We start from the raw sequence: 17,625 nt of genomic DNA, 5'->3' as shown, positions 1-17,625 counted from the left end.
ATGGGGAGGGACGCCGTAGTCTGTGTAGACTGGCTGATTCATGTTGGGGTGGTTTGCGTACCGATCTGCTACTCTTGCTTTTAGCAGATGCTTGTATGTTCCGTTTCATAAATTGGGTTGTTTTCAAATCTTTATTTCTGGAGGTGTGTGTCCCGTTACAGCAAACACGAACGGACTTGTTGCGCTTCAGAAAGTAGTGCTGAATTGCAGTCTGTACTGAACAGATTCTAATTCCTCGTCTTCCTCTTCTCTCTCATTCCCTAGGTGATCCAGATTAATCTGAATTCAATAGTTCCGTCCGTCAGCGGTCCAAAGAGACCTCAGGACAGAGTTGCCGTGGCGGATATGAAACGTGACTTCCAGGCTTGCTTGAATGAAAAGGCAGGTCTCCTCGCCGCCGTCTTTGTCTGTGCCTCTTGTGCTCAGGGGTAAAGATCCGCCCGGTGGCCCGGAACCACCATCGGCCACTGTGCTCTCGCATGTTGGCACTGGCAGCCCCCTCGGTTTCCTGGCGTCCCATGTGCGAGTTGGTCATTTGATTAGCTCGGTCCCAGGCCTGCTGTGCCAATCAGACCCTGATTCTGTTATTTCGAGTTAAGGATGGAGTTTCTTGGTCGCCTCACTTCAAGCGCTGATTAGCCACCTTTGGTCATGGTGCTCTAGTGTTAGCTCAGATCGTGAGTGTGTCCGTCCTCACAGAAAGTTCTGTTGGACACACTGTTCTCGACTTCTGAACTGTGTAGTTATTCTCATAAAATCTGGTAAATGTAACTGAATGGCACGTGACCTCTTTGACTTTCTGGGTTTGTACTTTCTGTCTGAAAAGTGAATGGGGAGAGGGGCAGAGAGAGAGAGGGAGAGAGGGAATCCCAAGCAGGCTCAGTGTCAACACGCAGCCCAACGCGGGGCTTGAACCCACAAACTGAGATCATGACCTGAGCCTAAATCGAGTCAGATGCTTAACCGACTGAGCCCCCCAGGCGCCCCTCTTTTTATAATTTCTTAAATTATGTTGTTGTTGTTTTATCGCGGAAAATGTCATACTTGTGCAGGAATAAAGTAGTCTAATGGATTCCAACATACCTGCTTCAATAGTTACCAAGTCATAGGCAGTCTTGTGTCATCCATTCCACACACATTCACACCCAGAGGATCACGTTGAATCCAGTTGTCAGGGCCGTTTTAACAGAGACCTTGCATCATCTCTTGAGGATTATCGTAAGTGGGAAGGAGTAGAGAAAAACAGCTGGATCCCGGGTGGTCACGAGTGCCAGCAGACTTCCATCGTGACTGTCACATTCATGCTTCAGCTGAATTACAACTACTGAATGTCAGCTTCAACACCACTCACGCGTAGTCAGAACTTAAAGTGTTAAATGTCATTTGTCAAGAATCTGTTGTAGTTTCTACCAGTCTTTTTTTCTATACATACCCAGAGTATTTGTATTTATGTGCACATTTGTGTAGGTCGGATTTAAAGGCTTCCAGATTGCAGCTGAAAAGCAGAACGATACTGTGTGTATTCAGTACGAAGGAAGCGAGTTCAGGCTGTGCCATGGGTCTGTGGTCGTTGCCGCGGTCATCAGTTGCACCAATAACTGCAACCCGTCCGTCATGCTCGCTGCAGGTAGGCCGTCGCTTACGGCCATTTGTTTCTTTCCTGGGATGCTTTGTGTCGTAGATCATGCATGTATATCATTGTCTCTGTTTGATATTGAGAGATTTTCTGAGACTAAAAAAAAATTTTTTTTTTAACATTTATTTTTTGAGAGACAGTTTGAGCAGGAGAGGGGCAGGGAGAGAGGGAGACACAGAGTCTGAAGCAGCTCCAGGCTCCAAGCTCTCAGCACAGAGCCCGACTTGGGTCTCGAACTCCTGAACCCTGAGATCATGACCTGAGCCCAAGTAGGACACTCAACCGACTTTCTGAGATTTTAATTGGGTCTTAAGGAGCCTGACCTTATGGAAACCAATTTGACAATAAATTTCATATTAAAAAAAAAAAAGAGAGACTGACTGACTTATGCTATTAGTTTTATTACACAGAAGGTAAATTATTTTTATTATTACTTACATGTCTGTTAGTTTTAGGTTGTATCTGCTTCTTCTGTTAATTTAGAAGTATAGCTAATTAACAAATCTCTTGATAATCTACTAGAAGTTTACCATAGCACTGTGCTAGATTCCACTGAGAATGTAAAGCAAGTAAAAGATTATTGACAAGGATTGTAAATGAAATTAGTTGTATGTTCATAAAACAATTCATTAATTGTACAGACTCCTGTATAATAAATGTGAAATTTTAATTTCTTACAGGGGAATTTAAAATGGTTCATTTAGTAGAAAGTAAACAAATGGTTCAGCTAGTGATAGGTATTACCTGTGTGTGTCATATTAATTATGTATCCTGTTTTTCCGTGTGTGTATGTGTGTGTAGGATGCCATGATACCAGGCTGTACCTTAATAATTTACAGTGTTAAGGTTTTTTATTTGTTTTAAATGAAACAAATCAACATAATAGGATGGGCAAAATAATGACAGCGAATTGATGAATTCGGACTTTTACCCTCACACGAATTGGAGGTTGTGGGTGCTGCCCTGATACGCCATTGTTTACTGTGCAGGTCTTCTGGCTAAAAAGGCCGTAGATGCTGGTCTGCGTGTTAACCCTTACATAAGAACAAGTTTATCTCCAGGCAGTGGGATGGTCACACATTACCTCAGTTCGAGCGGAGTATTACCATATCTCAGTAAGCTTGGGTAAGTGACAGTCTGCTATTTATATCGACCTTGTGTTCAGCAGTGATCGGAGCCACTTGTTAGAACCTTTCATAGGCAAAGAGAAGATAGAAAAAATACGCTTTGTTCTACCTGTTACCTTGCCGATCCCACACAGTCTTTGATGCCTTCTCCCTCGGCAGAAATTTGCCGGGCAGACTCCAGGAACAAGGCAGCGTGTCGGCTGCCAAGAGGTCGGAGGCGTGGTCTCTAGCTCCTTGAAGGGTGGGAAGACAAACGTGAGACCAAGTAACGGGTGGTTTGAGGAATGGCACCGAGTGTGCATAGTTTCTGCGAGGGGCAGGTCAGTTTCGGAAAGAGTGAAATGTACCAGCTGCATTATTACTGGGGCAAGTTGTCTTAGTTGGCGTTTTGTGAGGTTATTGGCCCTGTGAAGCACAGGTTCGTCTGTCCCTGAACTTCATAGAGAACTCGTTCATTTCTTACATACTCGAAAAAAAAAAAAAAATAACGGAGGCCTCCTCTGTTTTCAAGGTGTATTTTGGAACCTGTTAACTTACAGAGATCAATTCCTTTGCAAGAGTGATAAATTTAAAAATTGTGCTTTTAGAAGAGCGGCTGAGAGTAATTTTGAGGGTTTTGCTTGTAAGTTTTTAGTTCTGTCATTTTGGGATTTTTGTCAGAGACTTTCTTTGAGTTTGGTTGGTTGAGAATCAAGCGGTTTACTGTTTGGGGTTTCCGTCACGGTGTCCCTTCCGAGGCCTTGCTGCACTCCTCCCACCAGTCCCTCTTAGGACTTTGGATAGAAGTACAGTATCAGTTTTTAAACGGTCAACTTAGAGCCCTGACGGTGATATTTGGGTAATTGTCTTGTGCAGGGTGCAGGTTTTGTGGCGGATTTAGGTCACCAGATCTCGAGAATGTTCTAAATATCGGGGTTCGGGTGTCCAGTACAGGCGGCATGCCTGAGGGTCAGGTTGGATTGCTCAGAAGCCGTGAAACAGAGGTAGACACGGGGTAATCTGAGGGTCAGGAACGTTCTCTCAGGTGATCTCATTACAGTGATGGAGATGAAGACCTGTGCTTTCGGTACAAGTGTTGGAATGTTCTCTTCAATAACATCTATTTTTTGAAATGCAGATTTGAAATAGTTGGCTATGGATGTTCAACATGTGTGGGGAATACAGCACCCTTATCAGAAGCTGTTTTAAATGCAATAAAACAGGTAAAATTATCCATGGATCAGTAAGACACAGAGAGGGGTTTTCATAACTATCTTTTATTATTAAATCATAAAATATATATATTGATGTATTTGTATTTCTGTAGTCCTTGCACCTCTTGGGAAGAGTCCATCTTAAAATGATTGAAAAAATCATTTTTAGGTTCTTGAAATAATCCCTTAGTAATGTAAGCAATTATTTTAGTTCAGTTACAGGATTCGGTAGTTCCGTACATAACAGTTGTGGTAATACGCTTTTGGTTATCTTGCCCTCACACGTACAATATTTCGATTGCTTCTATACATAGATCATGCAAAACATAGATTACCATGTCTTGAGTTGAATATGTATTTGTTTACATACATTTCTTTTTCAGGGTGATCTGGTCACTTGCGGAGTTTTATCTGGAAACAGACATTTCGAAGGTCGGCTTTGTGATTGTGTGCGTGCCAATTACCTCGCCTCCCCACCCCTAGTGGTGGCATACGCCATCGCCGGCACGGTGAATATAGATTTCCAGACGGAGCCCTTAGGTATCTTTTTGCCTTTATGTACCTACCTGCGCGCACTTTCCTCCACACGTTGTATTTCTGAAATGCTCCTTAGACCGTCCACTCTGAATTATTTCAGGAAATCTTATCATGCAACTCTTCATTTCTGTACTCATGAAGAGTACAAAATGTGGAAGTAGGGGTGCCTGGCTGGGTCAGTGGGTCGAATGTGCCACTCTTGATCTCAGAGTCATGGGTTCAAGCCCCACATTGGGCGTGGAGTTTACTTTTTAAAAAAATAAATAAATAATAAAATGTGCAAGTAATTAGTTTTTTTAGCTGCTTATGTCTGAAGCACTCACTCTGGTGTTGAATAATTTACTTGGTTTCTATGATAGATTGGTGAGAAGATGTGAACACCTTGAGGGAATTGCTTTTTTGGTTTTTTTTTAATTTTTTTAATGTTTGTTTATTTTTGAGAGACAGAGCGCAAGCAGGGGAGGGGCTGAGAGAGAGAGAGAGAGACACAGAATCCGAAGCAGGCTCCACACTCTGAGCTGTCAGCACAGAGCCCGATGCGGGGCTCAATCCCATGAACCGCGAGATCATGACCAGAGTTGAAGTCAGACACCCAAGCCACTGAGGCACCCAGACGCCCCGAGGGAATTGCTTTTTATACCAAATTTCGTATTATAATTTTTTCACCAGGGACTGACGCTACCGGCAGGAACATTTACCTGCAGGATATTTGGCCCAGTCGAGAGGAAGTTCATCAGATGGAGGAAGAGCGTGTTATATTGCCCATGTTTAAGACATTGAAAGAGAAAATAGAGGTAAGAGGCTCATCTGTTTCTTAAATAGTTTAATAAATGGCAGTATTTCTTTATTTCATGTGTCTTTCTGAATTTAATAAAACCTCAAATTATGAGGTTCCTGGGTGGCTCAGTTGGTTGAGCATCCAACTCTTAGTTTCTCCTCAGGTCATGATTTTACAGTCGTGGGTTCGAGCCCTGCGTTGGGCTCCACACTGTCAGCACGTAGCCTGCTTGGGATTCCCTCCCTCCCTCCTTCTCTCTCTCTCTCGCTCTCTCTCCTCTCTCTCTCTCTCTCTCTCTCTCTCTCTCTCTCTCTCTTTCTCTCTCTCTCTCTCTCTTTCTCTCTCTCTTTCTCTCTTTCTCTCTTTCTCCTCTCTCTCCTCTCTCTCCTCTCTCTCCTCTCTCTCCTCTCTCTCCTCTCTCTCCTCTCTCTCTCTCTGCCCCTGCCCCTCCCTGTATTCCTGTTCACTCAACTCACTGTGCTTTCTCTCTCAAATATTTTTTAAAAAATTAAAATTACATGATTTTGAACATACAGTTTTCATTGTTAATTTTGGAGAGAGAGAACATGTGAGAATGGGGAAGGGGCAGAGAGAGAGAGAGGTGGGGGGTGGAGGGAATCCCAAGCAGGCTCCATACTGTCAGCACAGAACCCCACTCGGGGCTCCAACCCACGAACTGCAAGATATGACCTGAGCTGAAGTCGGACGCTTCACGGACTGAGCCCCCCTAGGCCTTCCCGTGATGATGTTCTTAAAGACCAGCAGTGTGCCCACCACAGTCTCTCTTTAGCTGCACATAGGACTCTTTCTAAATCCTCTACCTTTGTTTGTATTCTATAAACGATGTCCAGTTTATATTAAAACTTAGTCTTCAGGTACTCATGAAAATCCAGAGTGCTGGAATTCATCGAGCAGATTTTCATTCATTCTGTCCGAAAATGTCTTAATTTTATAGAATGCACTATCTTAGCTTCCTTTCCAAATGAATAAGGCCTTTTTTTGGTCATTCTAACGTAAGTGCCTTTTAATTCTCGCAGTCATTTTCATAAACCTCTTTTCTGTGACTCCATTTTCTCTCTGCTCTTTGTTCACCCGCCAAACCACGTTCACAGGTGGGAAACAAGCGGTGGAACTGCTTAGAGGCACCGGATTCCACTCTGTTCCCGTGGGACTCGAAGTCTACTTATATCAGATGTCCTTCATTTTTCGACAAGCTTGTGAGTACGATTTTACTATTTGATCTTTTCAGGGTTGTTACGAACTAAAAGACCTCATCAGGAGTAAATGCCTTGAACTGTTTTCACCTTTTAGACCAAAGAGCCAGCTGCCCTCCAGCCTATTGAAAATGCCCACGTCCTCCTGTATCTGGGAGACTCCGTGACAACAGATCACATCTCACCCGCGGGCAGCATCGCCAGGAGCAGCTCGGCGGCCAAGTACTTGACCCACAGAGGGTAGGTGTGTGGCCGCGGGCGCGCACTCAGCCGCCTCGCTGACGAAGAGCGTTTACGTACTGGGCCCATTCCTTTGCCCGGTAGACACAGTTGACCCTTGAACAGCTCCGATTTGTTTTGATAAACGTGGTTCAGCACCGTAAGTCTCTTTTTCTTGCTTGTGATGCTCTGAGTAGCACTTCCTGTTCTCTAGCTGCCTTGTAAGAATGTGGAGAGAAAGCATCCAACCCAGAACAGGTGTTCATCGACTCTCTGTTATGGGTAAGGTTTCCGGTCCACAGAAGGGTGTTAAGTTTTGGGGAGTCAGACTTTTGACTTTGTGCAGGGTTGGTTCCCCAGCCCCCGTGTTGTCCAGGGCTCAGCTGCACAGGCATCACCACAGACCGTGTCTTGTCGCTGTATCTGACTTCAGCAGTAACTGGCCTGTTCTTGCTTTTAACTTTAGGAATGGAAATTGCTGTTTTAAATTAAGCCCTTGTAGTCTAAATTAACACCTGATCGGAAGTTAGAATTGTCTTTTCAGTACTACTTTGCCAGACAGTCAGCTTGGTTTGACCCACCACACGAAGCCTGATGGTTTGGTTGGAGCACCCTCCCGTTGCTGGAGTGCAGAATTTTTTGTGTTTTGTGGATTCTGAAACCTGCGTGCGTGAAGCTAGGCTTGGTCTGTGTCAGATAAAAGACAATGAATTTCTGTGCCTTGAGCTTATATTTTTACTAAAAGTGGATGTAAACATCACTGATAGAGAAGATAGAAATCTAAACCTAGAAAAATTTTATTTCATTTCTGCATGATTAATAATACAGTGTTGCTCTTATCCAGAACCGTTTAGACACCAGAGACAAAGTTTTGGTAAGGGCAGAATTTTCTGTACTGGTGCCTGATTAGCTTTAGATGCTTGAGCTGTTCAAGAGCCGGCTTTTTGTCAAAGTATCGTGTAAACGTCAGTGCCGTATAGCTTGGTTGCACATGTAGTGATGCTGCAAAGCTCCTACTCTAATCTCACCAGTGCTATTTTGAAATTTGTGTTTAAATATTTTTGTGTTTAAATTTTTTCTGATTAAGTTTGGTATGAATTAAAACGCATTTTGTGGGGGCGCCTGGGTGCCTCAGTCAGTTGAGTATCTGGCTCTTGATTTCGGCTCAGGTCATGATCTCACAGTCGTGAGATCGAGCCCCCGTGTTGGGCTCTGCACTGAGTATGGAGCCTGCTTGGGATTCTCTCTGTCTCCCTCTCTCTCTGCCCCTCCCAATAAAATAAAAATAAAAATAATGTTTTTAAAAAGCCACTTTTTGGTAGGAGTTGTTAAGTCCATTTGATATAACTTGATCAAGGTGAATCCATTTGTTACACACATGGCTTTTATTTATAGTGGTGTGAAATATAAGTTTTTAAATATTTTTTGGTCGTCATTTCTGTCTTGGTCACAATTGTGACATAGCATCCACCAAAAGAAAGTCCCCACTCTTCTCAGATACATAACTTTTACGTGTTTTTTAGTTTCTGGTATGAGTTTGTCAGTGCCATTTAATCCAGTAGTTCTCATCAGTTAGAGTTGTTTTTAAGATCCTTCGAAACTCTCATCATCTCTATTTTGAAGAAATTTAAACGTACAGGTTTACAAAACGTATTGCCTTTACATAAGAAACCAGGTTAGAGACTCCTAAAAGTCGGTTGCTGGTTGTTCCTTATACTGAGTCGTTTCTTGTGCCTAGAAGGTCACGTGTGTTGTGACCAGTCCAGCAGCAATGAACACCCATAGCGACCAGGTTACGGTGTCTGCTGCTTCCTAGTGTCGCTGTCCCCGCTGTCCGCAAGCTGGCGTTGCACTTCGCTTGTATGAAGGACCGATGGTAGTACCGGTTTTCTCTAACTGAAAGAAATCTAAAGGTTTTTGCTTTTACGGGGAAAGGCCGTTATCACCCACATATCATGTAGGTCTTTGGTAAAAGCAGAGCAGCACAATGTGAATTTCTGGAAGCAGGTGGATAATCTTCCTTTATGCCATTTCGACTTAGGCGAGGTTTCATAGGAGTGCTCTGTTCTCAGCAGGGAAGCCAATACAAGCCACCGTTTTTTGGAGAAATGGTTGATTCCAGATTTGGAGGCATTTGGAATATTGACTGGCTGTTTGATTGATATTAAGAAATTGTGCTATTTTTTTTGGTATTGAGTAATATTTTTTGAGCGTTCATATATTTCAAAGAAAAATAGGTATATAGTGTTAATATACGTTACATGCGTTTGCTTCAAAATAGTCTAATAGGGGATGATCATAGAGGAGACGGGGAGAATGAGTTGGCTGCTATAGTTTGATGATGGGCAGCTGGGCATTCACTGTGCTGTTTTCTCTACTTGTGCACACGCTTGAAATTTTCCATCATAAAAGAAGTGTTTTTGAGTAAGTTTTAAAAATCAGTAACGTGATTATTTCCCATCCGGAATGAAACCCACTTCACGACTCTCTTGTAGCCTTACTCCTCGTGAGTTCAACTCCTACGGAGCCCGGAGGGGCAATGACGCGGTCATGACGAGAGGCACTTTTGCAAACATCAAGCTGTTCAATAAGTTCATTGGGAAACCGGCTCCCAAAACAGTTCATTTTCCATCGGGACAGACGGTAAGGACGTTTACAAAGCATTCAGGCAACTGCTTGCTAACTAGATCTGAATTTGTGTTACAGATTTTTGTGTTTGTTCTAAACAGCTAGATGTGTTTGAGGCGGCAGAGCTGTACCAGAAAGAAGGTGTCCCGCTGATTATTTTAGCAGGAAAGAAATATGGTTCAGGAAATTCAAGAGACTGGGCTGCCAAAGGACCATATTTGCTGGTATTGATTCTTAACTTTTATCTTTTTTTTTTTTTTTTTAAGTTTATTTATTTTTGAAGACCGAGTGCGAGCGGGGGAGGGACCGAGGGTGGGAGAATCCCAAGCAGGCTCTGAGCTGTCAGCACAGAGCTTGACTCCGGGCTTGAACCAACGAACCGTGAGATCATGACCTGCGCTGAAGTTGGACGCTTGACCGACTGAGCCACCCAGGCGCCCCTTAAGTTTTATTTTCTTAAACTTGAGTTTCAGATGTTCCCTTTTATCAGTAACATACTATCAAAGTATATTTTGCTCATTTGGATTTCTCATGCTTATTTGGATCTCATATTCGTGGGGTTTTTTAAGTAATCATTTTGTACTCAACCTGGTTGCATTGTAATACTCCTGTATCAAGCTTCCTGAAGAAGTCGGTGTGGTAGAGGGAAAGGAGATCCGGTCTGAAACTGGTGGGTGCTCTGTAACGGATTACGTGTGCCCACTGCTAGTTTACGGGCCCCTTTCCATTTACAGACTCAGACAGTGGGCCAAGTGGCCCGGTTTTACTAGTAGGAGATGATGGCACCTGGCTGCCTGCCAGGGGGCCATTTCTCGTGCACCTGTGTCTTTGCCGAAGCACAGATGGGGGTCCGCTGGAGAGGATGGTCCGGACAGGTGCTTTCTCCCCGGCTCTCACGCACAGAGGCGGTCAGGACAGCCCTCATAGCTGTCATGGTCACGCGCACTTCATTCTTCTTGAATCTTTAATTTCCCCCCTAAAAATGTGAATACTCATAGTTGTAGGAATGAGCCCAATTGTCTTATCTTTCTGAGATACTAATTATAACTAATATGAATATTAATTATAAGTACAGGTTCCCTTTTTTCAGAAGTCTTTTGTCATCGTTTTCTTTGTTGGAGGCTTTCCTCGTATTTGATCCTAGGCTGTCTCTTGGGTCAGACGTTGAAACACTGATTACAAGCTGGGGGCGCGGGCTGGGTTTTGTCAGTTGTCGGGCCTTGGCATAGATGGTTGGATTCCTTGGGAGAGCCCCGTATGTCCGTGCCTGCAGGTGTTCTCTCTGAGGCCAGTTTTCCCGAAGAAGGAGCAGCACTCCGGGCACAGACTTCCAGCTAATTCCCGTTTCTGATGCTGTTCTCACCCCTGCCCCGGTGCCCGGTGCCCCTCAGTCCAGGACACCTGTTCTCCACAGGGTGACAGCAGCCACAGAGGGGTGGGAACTGTACTCCTCCTGTGTGGAAAGCCCCGGTGTACACATGGTTCTTAAACAGATCCACGGGCTGTGATTGTGGCATTCAAGTTTGGGAAGGGCGGCGAGGAGGAGGTCACGGCTGGGGGTGGGCGTCCGTGAGGCGCTCCTTAGGAGGACAGCGGTGGAAAAGTTGGGCAACTTGGATCTAGAGCCTCTCCGGCTTATTTTCTCCAGAGATTAGGTTTTTAGTTGTTGAGAATGGATTTGAGCCTTATCAGTGTCACTCTCTAAATGTTATACTTGATTTCTCTGGTTTCAACGAGTCACTTACCTGTAACTTCTAAGCATGTTCAGAATTCACGCACCCGGTTTCCTTGGTGCTGTGGGGACGTCCTTTTGTACCCCTGTGTTCTAGGGGCCGTTTAAGAGCCAGTGCTGGGGAGCGTGCACGTGGGGTCTGCCAGGATCAAACAGACCCTCCTGAGCCCTGTCGGAGTCCCAGCAGCCGCCCCGCTGCAGGGCTCTCGCTCTGGTCAGTGCTGGCCGAGCTCAGCCCTGGAAAGGCAGAGGGGTGGGTAGAAGTTAGGGAGCTACTTAAAGATACATAAAAATCTGTAAATACTTTCATACATTACTGGCCTTTAGTATGCAGTGTTCACTTAAAAAAGTTTCATAGGCTACAGGTAGAATTTTTTTCCCTTTAAAATGCTCCAAGAAGGCAATGTTCAAGAGATGATTGGAAGAAATAAAATGCACATTTGTTACAGGGTGTGAAAGCTGTTTTGGCTGAAAGTTATGAAAAAATTCACAAAGACCACTTGATTGGAGTTGGCATAGCTCCGCTTCAGTTCCTTCCGGGAGAAAATGCAGATTCCTTGGGCCTCTCTGGCAGAGAAACATTTTCTTTAACGTTTCCTGAAGAACTATCTCCTGGAGTTACGTTAAATATAAAGGTATCTCTAAGATCCTCAAGTACGTGATTACATGGTGTATACCTAACTAGATGGTTGTAAATTGAATAAAAACAATCATTGTGTATTGAATACTAACGTCAGCGTAAATTGTAGTTTAAGGTGACTGTTTGCTGTTTATTCAGACCCACGTTAATGTAGTTGATATTCTATGAGGAAAAGCAGAAAGCACTAGACGGTCCAGAAAAAAAGGAGACACATGGGCTTCCAGTTATACGTGCCCGCTCCCTTTTCTTGGTTGTCTGCTCTTTCTGTCCTGATCTGTTTTTTTAATTGTTTTCAAGTTTATTTATTTATTTTGAGAGAGAGTGTGTGAATGGGGATGGGGCAGAGAGAGAAGGAAAGAGAATCCCAAGCAGGCTCCTCACAGAGCAGAGCCTGACAACGGGGCTTGAACTCATGAACCGTGAGATCATGACCTGAGCCAGAGTCAAGAGTCAGACGCTTAACTGAGCCACCCCGGCGCACCTGTCCTGATCTGCTTTTAATCCAGGCTTATACGTGGCTGCAGGAGAAGCCAGAGTTGAGTGTTCAGGGTTAGAGAAACACAGACCTTACAAGTAAGAAAAAAAGAAAAGTGGCCCATGTAACATGCAACGAATATTTAATATAAAATGTCGATGAATGGGGCACCTGGGGGGGCTCAGTCAGTTAAGTAGCCACTCAAGTCACGATCTCGAGGTTCGTGAGTTCGAGCCCCACGTCGGGCTCTGTGCTGACAGCTCGGAGCCTGGAGCCTGCCTTGGGTTCTGTGTCTCCCTCTCTCTCTGCCCCTCCCCTGCTCACATTCTGTTTCTGTCTCTCTCTCAAAAATAAAATAAACAGTAACATTTTTCGAGTTATAAGTCAAAATCTATGTCATTTGGGTCTTCTGGATGATACGGTAACTGTCATGTAGAAATATGGGTAAGATGACCTGATTTTCTACTTGGCCATGAAGCCCGTGGCTAGATATGTCAGGTCTTTTCCAGGCAGGAGGTTTCTCAGACAGAGTCTGGCAGGTATAGTCATTGAATGTGAGGACAGCTGGTCTGAGGGACACGTGGAAGGTTTTACCGCTCATACGAGATGTTTCTGTTTGTTTAAAGACAAGCACTGGAAAAGTATTCGGCGTGATTGCTTCGTTTGAAAATGATGTGGAAGTGACATTATACAAACATGGAGGATTATTAAACTTTGTGGCACGAAAATTCTCATAGTATCTACTCAACACAGATACCTTTCCGAACTGGTAACTGCAAATACAAAAAGCCTTTTGTGCTGGATCCAGGAATCCTGGCCGTGGAGCCGCAGACGGTCCCGTGCGCTCCCCGATCTCACCGTGGGTGTAAATGATTATGAATCAACATAGTGACTGAAATGAAATCTTTCTGATTTTAAATAATATACGAATGGTGCTATTAACATTGCTAAAATCAACGTGTGAGGTGTGCTGTGGGAGAGGCTGTAAGTACGGGGGTATTTTATCAGACCATTTTGTAAATAAAGGCGAATTTGAATTTGTGTTGAAGATTCTTATATGAATAACCTTCCTGAAGTTGTTTGTTTAGTTTTGCACCTACAAAACTGTGTACTACTGTTTGTTGGTTTAAGACCAGCGGGTTGAAATGTAAGAAGCCAGATTAGACTCTAAAATGGTGGAAATTGGAATCTGATCATAAATGGACTTTCAGATACATTAATTCCTTTTCAGAATTGAACTGGACATAGTTGGCATTCATGTTTGTACTATAAGCCAGGGTTATCCTAGTCCCAGTCAAACCACAAGGGGCAGAACCTGTCCCTGACCAGATCACCCTCACCCTGTCCGGTGTTACCAAGGGTTCCTCCAGGCCCGAAGACGGAGCTGGTTGTATAGCATCACGTGTTACCGGCGAAAATACAGATCACATACCGTTCAGTAATTTGCTCCTGTGACCCTCTGGCCGGCCTCAGATGGTATTCTATTAATTGGATTAGATTGTTTTGCTCACTTTATGTGATACTGTTACTTCCTATAACCTGCTATTTTAGGTATCATTAACCAAAATTCCACACTCTTGTAGTTGTTAAAGAGAACTTTACTTAATCGTTAAATGCTGAAATTATTTCCTCTAGACTTTTAAATTATCCACCCTAAATTATATGGTCGCTCAACTCTTAAGAATATTTTAAATGCTGGTTATTTCTTAATTATTTAAATTGGTTTTGTGTCTTTTTGAATCCTTATTTTATCTGGGATGCATGATTCTATTAATTATGTTTTTGTTTTAACCAAAGCTGACTATCAGGATAAAACACTTAAATTGTTGCTGTCTGAATATCCCGTTTCCTCTCTGTACGTGTCTGTTCGCCACAGCAAGTGTTCTGTCAACAAGACATTTGGCCACTTTTAAGAAAAAGGTTGGGTAATTAATTCTAGAAAGTCCTATGCCTTTTTTTAAATTAAGAAACTGAACCTAGCAGGCGAAAGCTTAATTGTAGAGGTGTTTTTTTACATGGGGCTCTTCTTCTGACCCAGTGAGGCCGCTGGGGCTCGGGGGCGGCTCCTGTCACACGGGAGGAGCCGTGTCAATAGGGTGCCGAAACCGCCAGGCCGGGTGTGACCGTGGAGAGCTTTGCACACGAACAATCACACAGTCGTAATCTTTTCAAAATTTTCTGCAAATTGTCTGTAGACAATTACATGGACTGGACTCCGACAGAATGATTTTTCTTCTTTATTTAAATTTTTATAACTGTTTTTCTTTGGTACTTTCATACTGTGTTCGCGATATTTTATTATGCCTGTGTATCTGTCGGTGCGTGTGTTTTTAATTTACCTGAAAACATGAATTAGGAAGGGGGGGTTTACACGTCGAATGTTAAAGTACCTGTTACATGCTTGGAAGAAGTGGTGACTCCAGACCGTGGAGACACCTCTGTGTCATTTTTCAGCCGTGCTGTATCACGTAGCTGTGGGCAGAGGCCTGGATGTCATCGGCGGCAGCCGAGACGCAAGGTCACGATGACACAGGTGGTCACTGTGAACCGAGCGCTCACTTTCCAGCCCGCCTTGTCCGGGCTCTCAGCCCCGCGCCAGCGTGCGGCGGGCAGAAGGCTCTGGAGCGCGGCCACCCTCGGCGCAGAGTCCGGCTGTGCGCCCCTTGGTCCTGCCTCTGGCCGCATCCTCTGTTGGCGAAGATGTGACATCTATTGGCTTTTGTTGTTTCATTTACCTCCTTTGTTGACTATCTCTGAGTAATTTTGTTTAAAAAAATGCACAGTGTTGTGGAAAGGAAGTATAATAGGCACACGAGAGCAGCAAATTAGTGTTGTAAGTTAAAGTACAATTTTCAAAGGTATTGCCAATAGCAGCATTGTTTTCATCTTTAAAAAAATGACGCCACCTGCCATTGCCATACTTCCTGCCTTCAGTGGTCGTTGTTCCTGTGCAGCAAAGTGCGTGGGGGTTCCCGTCCAGCCATGGAGTTGGCCATTATCCCAGCTGGAAAGGTTCCAAGGTGACGGTGGTTGCTGTTACCTCTTTTGCCTCTAGGCTGACACTTGAATGAGAGGGATGCCAGTCGCCTTGGCGACTCAGTGTTTGCTGGGCAGCTGACCTCCTGGCTCCAAAGGCAGAGTGCACGTAGCTAAGAGGAAGCCAGAGCAGAGGGTGCCGGCACATGGTGACCGTGTCGCGTGCATTCGCCTTCCCGGTGGTGGGTGACAGGATGACGTGACGCTAGGACCTGACGTCTTACTGTGGTTTTAAAAGACACCTGTCTTTTGCCTTTAGGTTTAGGAGAAGGTACTGAGATCCTGGGTGTTGACTCTGTCTTAGTTTGACTTGGAGTAAAAAAGAGGGGGAGAGATTTAGGCTCTGTTAGTGGCTTTTTCCCCTGAAGTGTGATAGTGCCGATGTTTCTATCAATTTTACATATATGGCTATGAAACCACGTATCTCAAGTAACTATAAATCATTGTCTATTATTTAAAGCCAACAAAACAGTGTAACAGTTTTAAGTTCAATAATGTTAAGTATTGTATAAAAATATATTGGAGGCAAAGTTCAGTTGATGACAATTGTGTATATGTTATTGATGCTGTAAATTATTTTTAATAAAGAAAATTGTATTATCACATCTCTTGTTATAAAATGTTTTGTGGTGATTAAAACTAAAACACCGTAACTTAAATAGGATGGCATCCAGAAATTCCTCTTTGAGGATGTTCCCTAAATGTTAGTCATTCCCAGTGTGGCTGCCAGAGCGTAAGCCACGGTCGTCCTCGTCCCTCTGTCCAGCCTTCCTTTCTAGTCTGGGGCCAAGGAGAATGAAAAGGTGACAGTGTGCGGTGGGCATAGCCCGCCAGTGGGAACAGTCGGTGAAGTTGACCTCGATCTGGGGGTTGTTCAGCAGGTACATAAGTTCATGGAATCACATTTTATACCTGAGAAGCCTGCACTCTGAGTGGCAGCAGGATCCCTTCTACAAGTGACCGCCAGCTGGGCAACCTGTTCTTGAACATTCATGAGGTGGAGACTGTCCGCTGTGCTAAGCAACCCTGTCCTGTTGACTGAGTCTTGGTATCAAGCTGAAAATGTAACTTACACCTACCGATTCTGGTTCTCTCTGATTCGTCTATGCCTCATAAAGCACTTTATGTATAAAGTAAACATTAAATACATAGTAGTGAAGGAGTTGGACCTGTGCACATAACTTTCATGCTATACATCTTTCGTTATGGAGGTATTTTATGTTAAAGTGAACGCTTAGGACTGAATTGGTGGTCTCGTGCTATAAACTGTTATAGGAGGAAATGGCTTTTTTTTTTTAATGTTTATTTTTCAGAGAGTGCAAGCAGGGCAGGGGCAGAGAGGAAGGGGGACAGAGAATCTGAAGCAGGGTCCAGGCTCTGAGCTGTCAGCACAGAGCCCACCACGGGGCTCAAACCCACGAACCGTGAGATCGTGACCTGAGCCAAAGTCAGGCCCTTAGCAGACTGAACCACCCACGTGCCCCAGAAATGGCTTTCTCTTGATGCAGGATGGAGATGCTGTGTTTTCATCGGCTTCTATGTTAGGGTCAGCTGACGGTGACACCTCTTCCCTCTGCTGGCCGCTCGTTAGTGACCCGTGAATCAGGTCATCCAGAGCTGGGAGCCAGGGCCGTGGGCCTCTGTCCTGGAGCGATGTTTTGTAAGTACGGTCAGCTGCCCACTGGTCTAAAAGTACCTGCCCTTACACATGCACCGCCATGTTTATAGCAGCACTATCGACGATAGCCGAAGTATGGAAAGAGCCCAAATATCCATCGAGGGATGAACGGATAAAGAAGATGTGGTATATATATACCATGGAGTATTACTCGGCAGTCAAAAAGAATGAAATCTTGCCATTTGCAACCACGTGGATGGAACTGGAGGGTATTGTGCTAAGCAAAATTAGTCGGAGAAAGACAAAAATCGTATGACTTCACTCATGAGGACTTTAAGACAGAACAGATGAACATAAGGGAAGGGAAACAAAATATAAAAACAGGGAGGGGGACAAAACAGAAGAGACTCAAATATGGAGAATAAACTCAGGGTTGCTGGAGGGGTGGTGGGAGGGGGGATGGGCTAAATGGGGAAGGGGCATTAAGGAATCTACTCCTGAAATCATTGCTGCACTAGATGCTAACTAAATTGGATTAAATTTTTAAAAATGAAAAAAAAAAAATAAAAAAAAATAAATACCTGCCCTTGCTACCACTCTTAATAGCAATCCAAGTGAGTGAGTCAAGTTTATTAATATCTGGTGTTCAGGAACCAAGATTGGCACATGATTAGAGATGTTCTGAAGATTCCAATTCAGCGTTCTGTGAAGTTTGCATTACAAAGGCTCATCCCACACAGGCACAGGCTGGCGGTTTGGATACTAGAGCACAAAGGGAGTCTCACAGTGTGC

At 44.1% G+C, this 17,625-nt stretch overlaps 1 protein-coding gene across 2 annotated transcripts in view; it reads left to right on the top strand.

Annotated features, from left to right (window-relative positions):
* The window catches only part of IREB2 (iron responsive element binding protein 2), a 45,655-nt gene extending 29,835 nt beyond the window's left edge, over positions 1 to 15,820 (top strand). Inside the window, exons 11-22 of one of the 2 annotated variants that reach the window (XM_023254775.2) lie at positions 265 to 381; positions 1,468 to 1,627; positions 2,626 to 2,761; positions 3,881 to 3,965; positions 4,340 to 4,496; positions 5,163 to 5,287; positions 6,384 to 6,488; positions 6,583 to 6,725; positions 9,200 to 9,347; positions 9,434 to 9,556; positions 11,514 to 11,699; positions 12,806 to 15,820. In XM_023254775.2, coding sequence (XP_023110543.1) covers positions 265 to 381; positions 1,468 to 1,627; positions 2,626 to 2,761; positions 3,881 to 3,965; positions 4,340 to 4,496; positions 5,163 to 5,287; positions 6,384 to 6,488; positions 6,583 to 6,725; positions 9,200 to 9,347; positions 9,434 to 9,556; positions 11,514 to 11,699; positions 12,806 to 12,916 — 1,596 coding nt within the window. In that variant the 3' untranslated portion in view covers positions 12,917 to 15,820. Of the gene's footprint in view, positions 1 to 264; positions 382 to 1,467; positions 1,628 to 2,625; positions 2,762 to 3,880; positions 3,966 to 4,339; positions 4,497 to 5,162; positions 5,288 to 6,383; positions 6,489 to 6,582; positions 6,726 to 9,199; positions 9,348 to 9,433; positions 9,557 to 11,513; positions 11,700 to 12,805 lie in introns of those variants that run through there. The other variant, XR_006598706.1, reaches the window with a different exon arrangement.
* Positions 15,821 to 17,625: the final 1,805 nt, after the last annotated feature.

The sequence above is a fragment of the Felis catus genome, chromosome B3, assembly GCF_018350175.1.
Source record: "Felis catus isolate Fca126 chromosome B3, F.catus_Fca126_mat1.0, whole genome shotgun sequence".
Lineage (NCBI taxonomy): Eukaryota > Metazoa > Chordata > Mammalia > Carnivora > Felidae > Felis > Felis catus.
The sequence above is the reverse complement of the archived record's forward strand: the minus strand, read 5'-3'. Positions and strand labels throughout refer to the sequence as shown.